The 17658-nt window shown below is 41.0% G+C and overlaps 1 protein-coding gene across 1 annotated transcript in view; it reads right to left on the bottom strand.

Annotated features, from left to right (window-relative positions):
- Positions 1-17658, bottom strand: part of unk (RING finger protein unk) — a 101855-nt gene that overhangs the window by 72098 nt on the left and 12099 nt on the right. Inside the window, exons 3-4 of the mRNA XM_080275712.1 lie at positions 2324-2479; positions 407-534 (exon numbers count right to left, since the gene is read on the bottom strand). Coding sequence (XP_080131838.1) covers positions 407-534; positions 2324-2479 — 284 coding nt within the window. The remainder of the gene's footprint in view (positions 1-406; positions 535-2323; positions 2480-17658) is intronic.

Below are 17658 nucleotides of genomic sequence, written 5' to 3'. Positions count from 1 at the left end.
ACTTAGAAATTGTTGGGCATGGATGCTACCCCTACTGGAAACCATGGTGCTATGAAGGATGCTGAGGGCAAGCTTAAAACATAATAATGCACTCCCACTGAACCCATGTCAAATCAACATCAACACACAATAAACTGGTATGCTATACATTTTCACATGGCAAGACCCCATCGCAAACCAAGTCGTGACTGTATATGTTAAGTGGTGTAATAACATCAATGAACTGGACTGTCAGTTAATATCTGAACTGGACAGGTAATGGTGATGCACGAAGGCTGGAAAGTGTAGTTTAACTTCCACTTCAGACTCATGCTGTCCTAAGTTCAAATGTGGCATACTGTACATTAGTGCCTCTGGGATCCCAACCTAAGCTTAATGGTGGCCAAACAAAGCTTTAGTGTCATACCTTGCCATTTAGGGTCATCATTGACCATGTTGCGCTCCTTGTCCAAGTTGTTGGGTCCACTACCGTTGACACCCTCATGCTCCATCATTTCTAACACCTGCAGTTCTCGCAGGTCATAAACTGGAGGTCTGCACACAAACACACAAATATATTATATAAATGAAATTAAAATCATTATCTGATGCTGGTAAGGGGAGATGCAACAGTACCCAAGTATTCCCTCCTCAAAGTAAGAAATAATTAAACTGAACAGAAGTGGAGGACACGAAACCCCCTTTTTGTACTGGTACCAGAACTAATGTTGGGACCTAGCGATCTCATCACATGATGCTTGTGCTGCAAGCATGACAGAAATGGTTACATCATGCATGTATGGATGTCGCATCTCTGACCTGGCACTCAATGAAATGGCCCTATCCCACAGGCATGGATATCAGAGCATGTAGCAAAATCATTGCAGTAAAACCCTTCAATGTGACAATGTTTCTTCATTCTTGGTATTCTATGATGATTTTATATGGATATTTTGAGCAGGAAGAGTTCTATACAGTCTTCATTAACCCCTTCACTACTTGGGTGCTCTCTTAAGCTGGATAACTCATCTGGAGGTTGCAATAAAAATTTAAAGACCTATCGGTACTGTACTGGGATCCAGATAGTCAATATGTTTCATATCAGTCCATTCAACCAGAGTACACTGAAGGTGTCTTTCATAATTCCATTCCTATGCTCCTCATGGGGCAACACTTGATTAGTTGATGCATGAATAAATGAGTTCTTGTAATGTCCATAAATAAACGAGTTCTTATAATGTCCATCACTTTCATCTTAAATGTCGGGACCAACTGCCTAGCCCCGGGCTCCTACGTTTCTCATGGGGCAATGGAGGATTGGATGATGGATGGATGGATGGATGGATGGATGTAATGTTCATGAGTATTCATCACTGGAGGCTCTTCAAAGTGAAGGGGTTAAATAAAACCTTACTTAAATATCTTCACCACTACAGTAGGGTGCTTTCCTAAGCTCAATGAAATTCAGGTAGTACAGTATATAAGTACTGTAATAGTTCCAGTACCTTGAGAATGATAACACCCCAAGCAAGGCTAGTGCTATAAAGAGCACTTAATAGTGGAATGTGAAAGTTTGACATGCAGGTTTGTTGGTGCCTGAGCTGTGCCCTGCACTCAACAGGTTAACGTCTATGGTAAGTAACTAGTGTATGTACACTCAACCAAAAAAGTATCAGTCCTCTACTGCATTTATCATTATGAAACATGGATGAAGTATGGTGATATATGGGCCACCCTCTGACTGTAAGTGCAACTATTGTTCTTATTATTTATTTGACTAAAAATGGTATAACAGTTCGTATATTTGGTGCTACATTGTTTGAAGCACCAGGTTATTAGATTCATATATGTCTGCAAAACTCACTCATTTTCACATGCACTGAACCACCGGGGTGCAATACTATTTTGGCTGAGTGTACATAGTAGCTAAATTCAAACCATAATATCACCGTGCCAAACTCCCTGGTGGTAGGTGGTGGCGACCATCATTCATTCACTTGATGTACTGCTGCCCACTTCTTTCTTCATCTTTATCACTCTTTTTCTGTATCTGCCCTCTCTTCCTATTTCTCCCATCTTTCCTCTCACCCTTTATTACTCTTCTTTCCTCTTCAGGTGGCTTTACAGGGTGACCGGCCTAATGTTTTCCTGTAAGCCAGGAAACCATTTACAATGCTGGGTGGTAACCATATAGCCAACCCATACATGTTCCCAACGTGTCAACAAAGGAGTTGGCGGAGGGTTTGTGCCCCTCCCTGTACAATTAAACCAAAGACAAACGGTCACCCCTTATGGGATTATGACGATTGGCTTTAGATAGACTGATCGCGACTTAACTCCTCACCTGACATCCTCTAGGCCATGAGCAAAGGCACAATGTGGGCCATTTTTGACACACATGCCTCGTGAGTCGGTGTCATGTACACACATCCCAGTTTTGTAATATCTTAAGTGGTAGCGTCGTTCGGTGTCCCCAGCTGTCCGGTGTAGGTAGGGGCACCTGAAGAAAGAAAATATAATGTTGCTTGTACAGTTCCTATTTCCAGGTGATTATATTCAACTTTGCGAGGACCTCTTTTGTTGAAACGAGTAATGAAGGTTATATCTAACCTCACCATATACAAGTCTCTTTAAAGCTAAATAAATATTAATACTGATAACAATAATAAAACACTATGCAGTGCTGGATGAATTATGTCAACTGCTTGAAGAGGTATGTGGGATTTCACAGTATCCTATCAATTACATACCGTCGCAAAGAATACTACCAAAAGAGAGGTGGGGATCTGGAACCTCTTTTTGTACTAATGTAGGAATATGGCAACCACAAATGTTACAAACATCCTCGAACCTCCTATCAAATGAGATGAAAGACAAACTGTTCACACTCGGTAGGGCTTTCATTCTCCTCTGCCCCACTGCTCTCAGATAATGTATATATGAAATACGGTAACCTTGATTACATATGAACATGTGGAATTGGGCAATTGCACTGTACTGCAATAAACCTTCAATTAAATGTGGTTCTTATAATAAATATTGGTAACTAATATCAACAGGGTGATTCTGTCTGATGAGTGGTCCAAAGTCATTTGGTTCATCCAAGAGAGAGAGAGAGAGAGAGAGAGAGAGAGAGAGAGAGAGAGAGAGAGAGAGAGAGCATTTTTAAATGATAGCCTACCTGATTTTCCAACTCAACAGGACACCCATACCATATGGCACTGGGTATCTTTAAATTTGAATCAATAAATATGAATCAGTCTTTTAAAAAAATTGGCAAACAGGTCACATAAATAAAAATGCAGTACCGGGTATCACTATGAAAAGACCTGTTACAGGTATCTCATATATACTGTACATATTTCATTTCCCCTACATTCAGGTGAAAGTACTGCTATGCTGTACAGGCTAAACGGTAAAACCTCGATATAACGAACTTCAATATACTGTACAGGTATATCTCGATAAACGATACCCCTAGATGCAATACCTCGGCTTAACAATGGGGACAGAAATATCACCATACCCCGCCTAACAATGGCCAAACCTCAGTTTAATGATGGGTTCTGATTAAAAAAAAAAAAAACGATTTTGATGATATTTTAGACTAAAATTGTGTTTAGGTTGATTTATAAACTGTTTTTAGACTTAATGTGTTTAGCCATAGCTGGGTTGAACACTGTCATTTTGGGGTACAGTTTACTAAACTTGATTTCTTCCAGACTTACATTTGATGATTTTCAGATTTTAGTTGGTTTTAGTGAGTTATTTACAGTGTTTGGCTTAGGTTAGCTTTTTTTACAGCTGTTAGGCCACTTAGATTGGGTTTAAACTAGTTTTTTCAGCTCATATGGGTGGGTTTTGGACTAGGTTGGGGAGGAAACCCAAGGCTGAAAAACGCATCCCATTACTTTACATGTTAAATCTACCCTAATATACAATACCTAGCCTAATTATGGGTTTTTACCTAACCAATTGCATCGTTAAACCAGGGCATACCTGTACCTGAATTTGCTTTTATCAGAATCAAGCAGTTACTGGACTAAGTTCCTACACTGTATAACGGAAAAATTCCAATAAAGCCAGAAGTGGTCTGGACTGCCTGACCTCTTCAGTTACGTTCACCACAATAAGGTAAATAAAAAACATGAGTTAGTGGTAGGTGGTGGCGACCATCATCCACTCACTTGATGTAGTGCTGCCTACTTCTTCCTTAGCCTTTATCATTCTTTTTCTAAGCCTGTCCTCCTCTCTTCCTATTTTTCCCATCTATCCTGTCACTTCTTAATGCTTTTCTTTCCTTTACAGGTGGCTTTACATTGAGTGACAAGCCAAATGGTTTCCTGTAAGCCAAGAAACCATTTACAATGCTGGGTGGTAACCATATAGGACTAACCAAAGCATATATGCTCCCTACATGTCAACAAGTGGGTTGGTGGAGGGTTAGTGCCCCTCCCCGTAAAACAAATAACTCAAAGTCAAATGGCCACCCCTTATGGGATTATGGCATCTGGCAACAGATAGATAGATAGTTTATCAGTGTACAGTACAGTATTATTATACTGTATATATTATACCATTTAACCATTTACAACACTGGGTGGTAACCATATAACCAAACCATACATGCTCCCTACGTGTCAACAAGTGGGCTGGTGGAGGGTTAATGCCCCTCCCCGTAAAACAAATAATTCAGAGTCAATGGCCACCCCTTACAGGATTATGGCGTCTGGAAATTTATTGATTGATTGATTGAATATTGTAGTGAATGTATAATACAGAACAGTATTGCAAAGGTTGTGAAAACAGTTTAAAAACAGTTGGTGCGATTCAGACTAACGTCTGATATATTGTATCAGAAAATGTCCGGATTTGCAGGGCGAAGTCCAGATGTCGCTTTTATTGGAATTTCGCTTTTTTCGGAAAGGCTTGGGCCTCAATTAGCTTGTTATAGTGAGGTTTTACTGTACATACATATATATATATATATATATATATATATATATATACTGTATATATATACGGTATATATATATATATATATGGTATATATTTATATTTATATATATATATATATATATACAGTAATACCTTGAAATACGATACCCCTAGATGCGACACCCCGGCTTAACGATGGGGGTAGAAATTGCACCATACCCCGCCTAACAATGCTTGGGGTTTCATTTGCTCGGGACTTGTCTTGGAAAGATCATATTACATCTCTTGTAAAATCTGCTTCCAAGCGATTGGGTGTGCTAAGCCGACTCCATTCCTTCTTTGCCCCTGCACAGTTGCTGACTCTATGCAGGGGTTTTATCCGCCCCTGTGTGGAGTACAACTCTCATGTGTGGCGAGGCTCCCCACATACAGCTCTTCTCAATAGGGTGGAGTCAAAGGCTTTTTGTCTCATTAACTCTCCCCCTCTTACTGACTCCCTTCAACCTCTGTCTCTTCGCTGCAATGTTGCATCTTTATCTCTTTTCTATTGCTACTTCAATGGTCACTGTTCCTCTGAACTGTCTGCATGCATTCCTCCACTTCTACGACGGGCGCATAGCACCCGTCTAACGGCAAACACTCACCCCTTTTCTGTCCAACTCTCTAATGCAAGAGTTAACCGTTACTCCCAGTCCTTCATTTATGCAACAGGTCACTCTGGAACTGTCTCCCTCTGTCTGTATTTCCTGCTTCCTATGATCTCCAGTCTCTCAAACGCAGTGTGTCCAGGCATCTCGAAATGAATGGATCTTGAATTTGGCTCTCTCTTGTATTTTGTTTTTCTCTTGGAAGGAACAGTTTTGCGGGCTCATTGCCTTTGGTTCCTTCTTCCTCAAAAAAAAAAAAAAAAAAAAAAAAAAAAAAAATCTCCCACGGGAGTCCGTTTCTAAAGTCACGTGAGAGGGTTTCAAGTACCATGATAAACAACATGGGACTCAAAACTGACCCCTGATGCACACCAACATTCACGGAAAACTCATCACTCAAATCTCCATTCACTCTTACCTGGGTGTGAGCACCCACATACATAGCCATAACCACCCTAACCAGCCACTCCTCCAAGCCAAGCTTTCTCACTGCCCACTTCACCACCAGATTATAATACTGGTTATCGTAAAAGTTACTAAATCCTACTGTTGTACTAATCTTACAGTAGACTTGCTAATTTTGCAATCCCCGTTTTATTTATCGCTTTTTGCGATAATTATCGCATGTCTGGCAACGCTGCAGCTGAGCAGTCCCGCTATTTCTCTCCAAGGTTGAGAGAAAATGGCGGCGATTGTGTTTGTTAGGATGACCAAGTTAGAATCCTCACACTTTGCCCCAGACTGAATGTCGTATCATTGGATCATCGATATTGTATATTGAAAACAGTCCCTAATTTACCCAGGTTGTATCATCAGTTTCTTGTATATCGAGTGGTTGTATAACGGGACATATCTGTATATATATATATATATATACTGTATATATATATATTGTTACGGAACAGAGAAAGATAATGTACACTTTAAGTGAGAATACGAAGAGTCACTACTGTCCCGTAAAGTTCCAGGTTCAAAACAAAAGAGTTAGGTAAAATTACAAGTTAAAGTTTAATGCACAAACTAACAACAAAACATTCAGAACTCATAAGGATAATGTAATGGCAAATAAACAGGTTAAATATATGGTTAACTGCAATAGCCTCTATTAACACGAAGTTAGCAAGAGTAAATTTATCTAAGTCAGCCCTGATAAAATGAGATACCAGATAATACTCAGTGAATGCCAGATAAATTATTACAGATACAAACTATTATCAAAAATGACTGACATAAAGATCCATACATGAATTACAAAAACTTCACTAAGCCCACAAATTAAACTTATGCTATACAGTACAAGAAAAAATGCAATAACAGTAATACTCAAATTACACACAGCTGCTAGATGGTTGGAGATTTCTTGAGCACTCACAATAATAATATCTGTATAGGGGAGGACAGAGATGTGAACAAAGTGAGGAGCAGATCTAAGTGGCAATGATGCAGAGACTGAGCTCATTATATAGGGGCCAGCAGAGCCTGATACAACTTGTAAGAGGACGCGCAAATGAAAGCCATGGGGACATAGAGTTCACAATCCCGCTCTGGACAACAGAGAGAACGACTTACTCTACTATAACGGTAGAAGGGGGGGACTGAGGCAGAACACGCTCGTGATCAAACATGCAGCATACTGTGCGTTAAAATTACACAAAGGATGATGAAATCATAGGCTATGTAACACCTCCCCACAAAGAAAAAAGAAATTTACAAAGGAAATTTCTTATTACTCTAAAACAATATGTACATGGCATTACAGAACATGCAAATGTCTTTCCTAATGTTACAAAACATGAGATCTCCCTAGCACGTTCAGTCATAGGTACTTGCCAGTATCCCTTTAACAAATCAAACTTACTTATGTACCTAGCCTTTCCGATCTTGTCTATGCAATCTTCCACACGAGGGAGAGGGTAAGTGTCTGTTTTAGTTATCTGATTAACACGTCTGTAGTCAATGCAAAGCCTCTGTGACCCACCTGGCTTAGGGACCAGAGTGACAGGAGAACTCCACTCGCTCTGACAGGGCTCAATCATCTTGTGGTCCAACAGGTAGCCAAGCTCCTTCTGGATGAGAAGAACTTTCACTGGGTTCACACGGTAAGGAGGCAATTTAATTGGCTTTGCGTCTCCAACATCGACATCATGCATCAACACAGTGGTTCTTCCTGGAGTAGCACGGAACACTTGCGGGTACTCCTGCAGTAATGCCGAAAACTCCTGCCTTTCCTTAGGAGGTAGATGAGAAAGCTTAGTCTGGAGATCATTCATGATATCAGGATTCTTCCCCAAACTATCACTCAGGCTCATGCTGCATGGGAGAACTTCACTTGTAGACTCGGGTGGAACAGCTACAGTGCAGACTGGATTATTTTCGTCCCGCCTGTGATATAACTTTAGCATGTTGATGTGACATAGTTGCTTGCTCTTTCTACGATCTGGTGTGGCGATGACATAGTTGACATCACTGAGTTTCTTCTCCACGAAATAAGGGCCACTAAACTTGGCTTGAAGAGGTTGCCCATGAACTGGTAGCAGAATCAAAACCTGATCTCCTGGCTGAAAGTGGCGTAACCTGGACTTCTTATCATACCAAGTCTTCATCTTCTCCTGAGCAGCTCCTAAATTCTCTCTCGCCAGCTGTAAAGCAGTGGACAGCCGTTCTTTGAAATTCATCACATACTCCAGCAGGTTGACGTCATCTTCCTCCGACAGCCAGCATTCCTTGAGTAGCTTAAGGGGTCCTCTTACTTCATGGCCAAACAGTAGTTCAAAAGGTGAGAAGCCCAGTGATTCATTTGGAGATTCTCTTGCAGCAAACACAACGAATGGAAGACCTTTATCCCAGTCTTTCTGATGTTCCAAACAGTATTTCTTGAGCATCGATTTGAGTGTTTGATGGTATCTCTCCAACGCTCCTTGGGTCTGGGGATGGTAAGCTGAAGACGTGATCTGGGAGATGCCCAACTCTTTCAGAGACTGCTTGAAAACATTTGACATGAAATTACTTCCTCGGTCTGACTGTACCTCCTTGGGCAGACCAAACTTTGTGAAGAACCCTAGCATTTCCTTAACCACGTTCTTTGCTGAGATGTTTCTAAGTGGAATGGCTTCAGGATAACGAGTAGCCATATCAATCATGGTCAACACATAAGAAAATCCTGAAGAAGTCTTAGGAAGAGGGCCCACAATATCCACCAACACACGGGTGAAAGGCGCCTCAAAAGGAGGAATGGGAACTAGAGGTGCAACCTTTTCGGTCTGATTACACTTTCCCACAACTTGACAGGTGTGACAAGACTTACAATACCAGGAAACATCCCTGAAGATACCTGGCCAGTAGAAGTGTTTCAAAATGCGTGCCACAGTCTTCCTCACTCCAAGGTGTCCTGCCAAACTGGAATCATGAGCCACTCGAATGATATCCTGCCTACAAACACGAGGGATGACAACTTGATGTACAACCTCCCATTCACAGTCGGCTGATGCTGTTGGGGGTCTCCACTTCCTCATAAGTATTCCTGACTTTACATAATAACAAGTAGAAGCACCGGCTGACTCTTCTTCACTGTAAGCAGAGTTAGCTAGACCTTTCAACTCAGGGTCAGCAACCTGCAACTCAACCAACTCTTGACGAGACAAATTATCAACACTACGGGGTACTGCCTCATCTGGTGAGTGGTCCAAATTAGCAAGAAAAGTGTCAGCTAGGATAACATCATCATCATCATTATCCTCTAAATCACCAGTAACTTTAGACTTAGCCCTAGTGACAGCACATGCAGGGAACACATCAGGGACATCACAATCCCGGGACACAGCCACTGGCTCACTAGACAACTGAGGAGCTGGACACACTTGACTTCCACCAATATCATTTCCAAGTAAGAAAGTTACACCTGACATTGGGAGTGTCTCAACCAACCCAACCATAAGAGAACCATTAACAAAACCAGACTCTAAATTCACTCTGCACAGAGGAACAGAGAAGTAATTATTCCCTACACCTTGTAAGATTACAGTTTCATCAGAGGAATTAAAATTAGAGCCTAGAACACTGGTCAGCATAAGGGATTGGCAAGCACCTGTATCACGATATATTTTAACCGATTTCCTGTCATTACTGTCCAGAGGACTGACAAAACCATCAGACAGGAAATTAGCACATGAACTCTTGAGAGTGTCACCCACGTTACTGCTCAAAAGAGGAGCTCCATCATGAGAATTTAAGTTACCCCTCAAAGCAGGTTCAGTTAACTCAGTTAAAGAATTCTGGGAACTCTCAAGAGTGGACACTAGACCAATTGACTGAATATTTAAAGACTCCTTTTTGTTCACATCACGCTGTCTCCTGAAACATCTCACCGTAGTATGACCAAGCTTACTACAATAAGTACATTTACTTTTCTGAAATCTAGAGGTGAAGCTGGTATTTACTTCCTGAGAAACATCATCCTTATTCTCTTTCCTGTTACCTGTACTCTGAGTAGAGGCAATGTACTTACTCTCAGCTTTCCCTTTTTCTCTAGAATATCTCTTGTGAGTGAGAACATACTCATCAGCTAAAACTGCAGCATCAGACAAATTATCTATTCTTTTCTCATCAAGATATAGGCTTACATCTTTATAAATACACCTTTTGAAGTCCTCCAGCAAAATCATCTGCTTAAATTTGTCAAAATCAGAATCCACATTCTTAGAATTTAACCACTGCTCCAACAAATCTTCTTTGATTTTTGCATACTCAACATGGGATTGCTTATCTTGCTTGTAAGTTGTCCTAAATTTTACTCTATAGGCTTCAGGAACAAGCTCATAGGCCTTAAGAATCAAGCTCTTAACTACATCATAATTATCAGACTGATCCTGAGGCAAAGATGCATAAGTTACTTGAGCTTTACCGGTGAGAACAGTTTGAAGGAGTACTGGCCAATACTCCTTAGGCCAATTAAAACCTGTAGCTACCCTCTCAAACAACTGAAAATACTTTGTTAAATCAGATTCATTAAAAGGAGGGACAAGTTTAACATTTTTAGCCACATCAAAATCATCAGAGCTAGATGATCCAGTTCCACCTTGTTTCATGCGATACTCATGGTCTGCCTGAATCCTGGCAAGTTCAATTTGTGCCTGTATCTGTGCCTCCTGAATCCGAACCTGAGATTCCGCCTCCTTAGCCTGAGACTCAGCCTCCTTAGCACGTGCTTGAAATTCAGCCTCCTGAATACGAGCCTGAGACTCCGCCTGCTTAGCAGTTGCCTGAAATTCAGCTTCTTTAGCACGAGCCTCCTGCAGAGCTAGCTGTAACTTAGCTAATTCAATCTGCGTTTGCTCATTTGGAGGAGTTACATTAAACAAGCTTTTATTAATCATGCCAACAATTTGATCCTTAGAATGATGAGAGTGAACTGCAATTCCCAATTGTTGAGCAACAAGCTTAAGTTCATTCTTTGTTCTGTTTTCTATATCACACACTGTTTGCACATTTGACAAAAAATCTTTGGCTTCATCAAGTGTAGAAATAGTAGCCATCATGAATATATCACAGTCACAAAATATCAAACAATATCCTTATGATAATATCCTGAATATCCTGATATGAGGTCGCCAAATTTATGTTACGGAACAGAGAAAGATAATGTACACTTTAAGTGAGAATACGAAGAGTCACTACTGTCCCGTAAAGTTCCAGGTTCAAAACAAAAGAGTTAGGTAAAATTACAAGTTAAAGTTTAATGCACAAACTAACAACAAAACATTCAGAACTCATAAGGATAATGTAATGGCAAATAAACAGGTTAAATATATGGTTAACTACAATAGCCTCTATTAACACGAAGTTAGCAAGAGTAAATTTATCTAAGTCAGCCCTGATAAAATGAGATACCAGATAATACTCAGTGAATGCCAGATAAATTATTACAGATACAAACTATTATCAAAAATGACTGACATAAAGATCCATACATGAATTACAAAAACTTCACTAAGCCCACAAATTAAACTTATGCTATACAGTACAAGAAAAAATGCAATAACAGTAATACTCAAATTACACACAGCTGCTAGATGGTTGGAGATTTCTTGAGCACTCACAATAATAATATCTGTATAGGGGAGGACAGAGATGTGAACAAAGTGAGGAGCAGATCTAAGTGGCAATGATGCAGAGACTGAGCTCATTATATAGGGGCCAGCAGAGCCTGATACAACTTGTAAGAGGACGCGCAAATGAAAGCCATGGGGACATAGAGTTCACAATCCCGCTCTGGACAACAGAGAGAACGACTTACTCTACTATAACGGTAGAAGGGGGGGACTGAGGCAGAACACGCTCGTGATCAAACATGCAGCATACTGTGCGTTAAAATTACACAAAGGATGATGAAATCATAGGCTATGTAACAATATATATATAGTATATATATATATATATATATATATATATATATATATATATATATTCTGGTATATATATATGCACACACTCAGTCTGTCCTCATGTAACATGGTTAATTGCTTCCGCACCCCTACTGTGTTAAAGAAATTTCGTTTTACAGGGACTCTTGAAACCCTCTATTTCCTCTGCACCTCTACCCAAAGTCCACTTTTCCCCCCTTGTGGTGCAAAATTTTTTTATATCCCCCAATTTTAACCTCACAGAAAGTAGTAATATGATTCAAAAAATTATAAAAGAGTATTATTGCAGCTAAAAGCCACACTTTATTTACCTGATGGAAGGATAAGAGGGGACACACAATGCTGGAGGGAGCAGGCAGAATGGGGAGGTAGGCAGGAGCAGGGAGTGTCCTGAATGGCTGGGTAGTTCAAAAGTGAGAATCTTGAAGTGTGATTGGCTGGGAGGTAGATGACTGGCAAAGCAACGCTCCTATGATTCATCTTATCACTGCCCGCCCAGTTCAAATAACCGTGTTAGCTTCATCAATGGCTTTTAGAAGTAGTAGTGCTTCCGGAAAATTGAACAGTGTTAGATCATTTTCGTGTTAGCAAAAACCATGTTAGACATGATAGACTGTATATATATATATATATATATATATAGGCTATATATATATCGAGGCATATACTGTATACCCCAGTTTAACGATGTATCTGTTTACGTAAAAACCCATCGCTAGGTTGGGTATTGTACCTCGGGGTTGATTTGACATGTAAGTATAAGGATGCGTTTCTTAGCCTCAGGTTCCCCCCCCCCAACCAAGTCCTAAACTCACCCAAATGAGTCCAAAAAATAGTTTAAAGCCAATCTAAATGGCCTAACAACTGTAAAAGGTGCTAACCTAGGCCTAAAACCACTGCCAGGCTCACTGGTACCCAGTCAAGGTCACTGGAGAATGTAATCTCCAACATGTATTCAAACTCGGTAGAGAAGAAGCAGCAGCACTGTATACAATCATATCATCAGATGGTCCCGGGACAATTAACCCTTCCATGGCCGTGGGTCCAGAATTTTACGTGCATCCCTGGCCAATGCCGGGGCCATTTTCTGAAGTTTCAAAAATTGATTTATTTTTTTTTTCCTTGCTATACTGAAGAGGAAGTTCTGAGCACCTGCCAGTGCAAATTTCAGCTTCCTAGACCCATCCTGTGGCATGCAATCGAATGCAGAAGTTACATAAATTTAGGCAGCTGATACTAGTCACTCGTAGGTGTTGCAATGACACAACATCACACTTTTTTTTTTGTTTAACCAAAAACATTGTCAATGGTGCTGAAAAGGTCTGAAATAACTATACAATGTTACTATGAAGCTTTTCAGTACAGTACATAATACGCGAGGTTTGAATGTAAAAAATTATATTATGAATTTACAGTATTTTGCATTTTTCGGTGTTTATTGCATTTAGGGTAGTATCGACTTATTTTCGTACTCTGGGTGGTGGAGTTTGTTGAAAAAGGGAGGCGAGACTGTCTGTTTTCAGACCTAAATGAGATAAACGTCATCCCTTGAATGTAGAGGCTAGACAATGAGGGTTGAAATGCAAGACGACCTCCCATTCGCACCTCGAACAAGCTGATTAGCAGGAAAGGAAGGGAGACCTTTCCACCCACAAAAGCATCACTTGAACACAGAAAACTTTCCTGTTATGCTTGTAAAAGGCAAAGAATATGTAAAATGATTCAAAACGGTGCAATAAACCTGAGCAAATAGGTAAAGATACCAAGCAAAAATCAATTTTTCTTTTACTTTCATCTCTTTTTTGTTTATGCCTGTGTTTATATATAATCATAAACAGGGTGACTGTGTGTGTTTCGCAAGGGAGGAGAAAGATGATATTTTCTATCTGGGTCAAGATAATGGGTGTAGTTGTGCTTGTTTAAGCATGGCTACGAGCAAAAAAATAGAAAATCCATCCATCACAGCAGCAGGCTCTGAACTGCTTGATGGGATGTATGGGAGTGTAGTGTAGCTCAGTCTGAAGATGTTCACAATGTTCGTTCACTTCCCTAAAATTTTTGTCGTTTTTTATAGGCTGCGCTCAAACGACACCTGTGGTCATTTATTGGCTAAACACCATTCGACACCGGCAGACACGGAGGGGTTAAATAAACATCAGTTATGCATAATAATAATGTATGAATGATGCAGAATTGTCCAAGGTGTGAATTGTTGTGACAGAGAATCACTGATGTTTTGTTGGGGAATTCTCTTGACGGGGAACGCAGTCGATGACGCGATTGGGATAGCCTTTTCAACAGTCCTTCTTTATGTCATTTTTGTTACTTTTCTGGTTGCTGAGCTCCTTTCTTTTCTTTTATTTTCCAACATTTATTTAGAAATTCCTTTGTATTTTCAATGCGTTTTCCTTTGAGCAGCCCAAATGAAAACACATGCATCCCCGAGGGTGCCACAGGAAATGATTGATTGATTGATTGATATATCAATCAATGATGAGATTGGGACAGCCTGTTCAAAGGCCCCTCTTTATGTCGTTTTAGTTACTCTTCTTGTTGCCAAGCTACTTTTTTTCTTCTTTCTTATTTTCGTTTTCGTTTTTAAAGGCTCCAACATGCTTGCATGTGTCGGCCTTAGTCACCTAATGGCGGCTCTCCACGCTGCACGATCCATTGCAGCCTCCCTGTTCAGTCCCTTAACCCTAAGGTCACACTTAATGACCTCGTCCCATGTCTTTCTCGGTCTACCCCTAATAACCCCACCCCCAATATTAACACTTCTCACCTTCCTCACCCAATTATCATCCCCCATCCTCTCCACATGTCCAAACCACCTCAATCTACCTCTCCTCATCACAACACCAATACACTCCAGTCCCATCCTACCTCTCAACTCTTCCATTGTAAACCCAGCCCCTCCAGGCCTTGGACGCAGGGACGCACTGCACATCCACCTAATCATTGTCATTTCTGTACGTCTGAGCCGGCGAATGTCTTCCTCCTTCACTGCCCAGGTCTCACTGCCATACAGCATTACACTCCTAACACACGCTGCATACAAAGACCCCTTAGCACGTAGAGAGAGCCCCCTCAATGTCAGGAGAGGCAAGAGCTCCCTGAACTTCTTCCAACCACTTCTCACCCTAGCCACAGAGCTAGCTCCAGCCCCACCTCCAGCACACAACATGTCTCCTAAATAACAAAACTCTTCCACACACTCAAGAGATTCACTAGCAAGTTCAATCCTTTCACGTCTGACGATCTCCACCTTCTCACCCCGGCACGCCGTACACATAAAATCAGCATTATCTCGCAGTCTACCTCTGATACCACTACATCTCTTATGCACCCATTTATCACACACACCGCACAAGATGGAATTACTTCCCACGCCCTTGTGGCAAACTGCACATGGCCACTCTCCCTCGTCTTTGACAGTACCGCCACCAACCCTAGATATCATCACTTTTGTTTTATCTGCATTTACCCTTAAACCCTTTTGCCCCATACCATCTCTCCACTTCCTAAACCTTTCCTCCGCCTCCCTTTCATTCTCTGCAATCAACACCAAATCATCAGTATACAACAACTCCCACAGGAGTCCGTTTCTAAAGTCACGAGAAAGGGCTTCAAGTACCATGATAAACAACATGGGACTCAAGACTGACCCCTGATGCACACCAACATTCACGGAAAACTCATCACTCAAATCTCCATTCACTCTCACCTGGGTGTGAGCACCCACATACATGGCCATAACCACCCTAACCAGCCACTCCTCCAAGCCAAGCTTTCTCATTGCCCACTTCACCACCTCTCTAGGGACTCTGTCAAAGGTCTTTTCCAAATCAACAAAAACAAAATAAAGATCCCTTCTCCTACCAATATATTTTTCCTGAAGCTGTCGAACAATGAATATGGCATCAGTGGTCCCCCTACCTGGCATAAACCCAAACTGCATCTCATCAATATTCACTCTTTCTCTAATCATACCTTCTAAAACTCTCTCCATTACCTTCATTATCTGATCTAAAAGCTTTATACCTCTATAATTTCCTCTTTCCAGGGCATCACCCTTCCCTTTATACACATATACAATTACACTCTTCAGCCAATCATCTGGGACAACACACTCATAAATAATCCTGTTTTTCAGGTCAGTGACTAAACTCACCTCTATATCGCCTGAGGCCTTCAACATTTCGGCAGTCAACCCAGACACACCTACTGCCTTCCCCACCCTCATCCTGCCTATTGCCTCACTCACAGTAGCAGTATCAATCAAAGGCCAAGGGCCAGACACTGGATCTGCTGGCTCCAAACCCTCCCTGTCCCAGTCAAACTCCTCATTCAACAACCGGTTATAATGCTCTCTCCATGCATCTTTAATATCCTCACTGTTCACCACTACATTTATTTAGAAATTCCTTTGTACTGTACTTTCAAAGTGTTCTTCCTTGAACAGCCCAAATGTAAACGTATACAGTAATTTATCGATGCCACAATTTTCATCAATGCATGATATATTTACTTGCTAAGGTTTTCATAATTAGCTATCAATATTTATTCAAAATTATTATGTATTCCATGATAGGTTAGATGACAGTTCAATGGCCAAACACGAAATATTCTTTGTTGAGTTGCCTAATTGTCCACATTTTTGTACCATGTCTGATGGGTGAGAATCCATATCCCAAATGACAGTGTTGACTCCATCCATGACTTAAACACATTAATCTAAGTCTAAAAACAGTTTATAAATCAACCCAAACAAAAAATTTGAGTCTATCATCAAAATCAGTTAAAAAAAGAAAATCGCAAACCCGGAAGTAAGCCTACAATAGGTGGGGTAAGGTGGTATTTCTACCCCATCACTATTCTGGAGTATCAAATCTATGGGTATCATAAATTGTGGTTTGCCTGTATATACACTCAATCCTCATAAATCGCGTGTTCATAAATCACGGCTAGGTGGCCATCAGACTGCCGGCAACCTTAAATCACTGTTAAGTCATGAAAATCATGGATCTAGGCACCCAAGTGGGCCTTTTCCGAGGAGAACCGTAAACCGTGGCATTCAAACTGAAAATCGTGACCCAACAACCAATCACCGCGCGTCCCTGGTGGCATATGTGCCTACTAATGCCACCATGTTGTTGTTGTTCTTGTCCCGCCAGTCTGCACACTACAGACTGTCGCCGTGGAGTACGAGAGTTACCTGCCTTTTTTGTGCAACTTCCCCCCGCCTCCTACCTGCCATGGCCCCTCCCGACCCCACAATGAAGCGCTCTAAGCAGTATGGCGTCAAGAAGCTGCCGCAGTTGTCATACAGTCAACGTTTGGAGCTCATTTGTCGTGTTGAGAGGGAAGAGAAGTTTTCAAAGCTGGTGAAAGAGTTTGGGAAGAACAAGTGCTGAGAGGTTCTAAGTACTTCCCAACACCACCCCACTCCATTCACTTAAGCAATTTCGTCATAGGATTAAGGTGAGATCCCTTAATACATGCATTGAATATTCCTAAATTTGTATGGTTGTGTTTGATGGTGCCTAGATAGGTGTAGGTAGGGTGCTGTGGGGGCGAGTTGGCCAAAGTCCAGACCCAAATTAATTTTTCACATGAGTTATTATTCATAAATCACGGAATTCATAAATCACGGCAGTGGTCGAGACCCAAATTGC

The sequence above is a fragment of the Coenobita brevimanus genome, chromosome 62 (genome assembly GCF_032717465.1).
Source record: "Coenobita brevimanus isolate Jiangsu-jjx chromosome 62, ASM3271746v2, whole genome shotgun sequence".
Classification (NCBI taxonomy): Eukaryota; Metazoa; Arthropoda; class Malacostraca; order Decapoda; family Coenobitidae; genus Coenobita; species Coenobita brevimanus.
The sequence above is the reverse complement of the archived record's forward strand: the minus strand, read 5'-3'. Positions and strand labels throughout refer to the sequence as shown.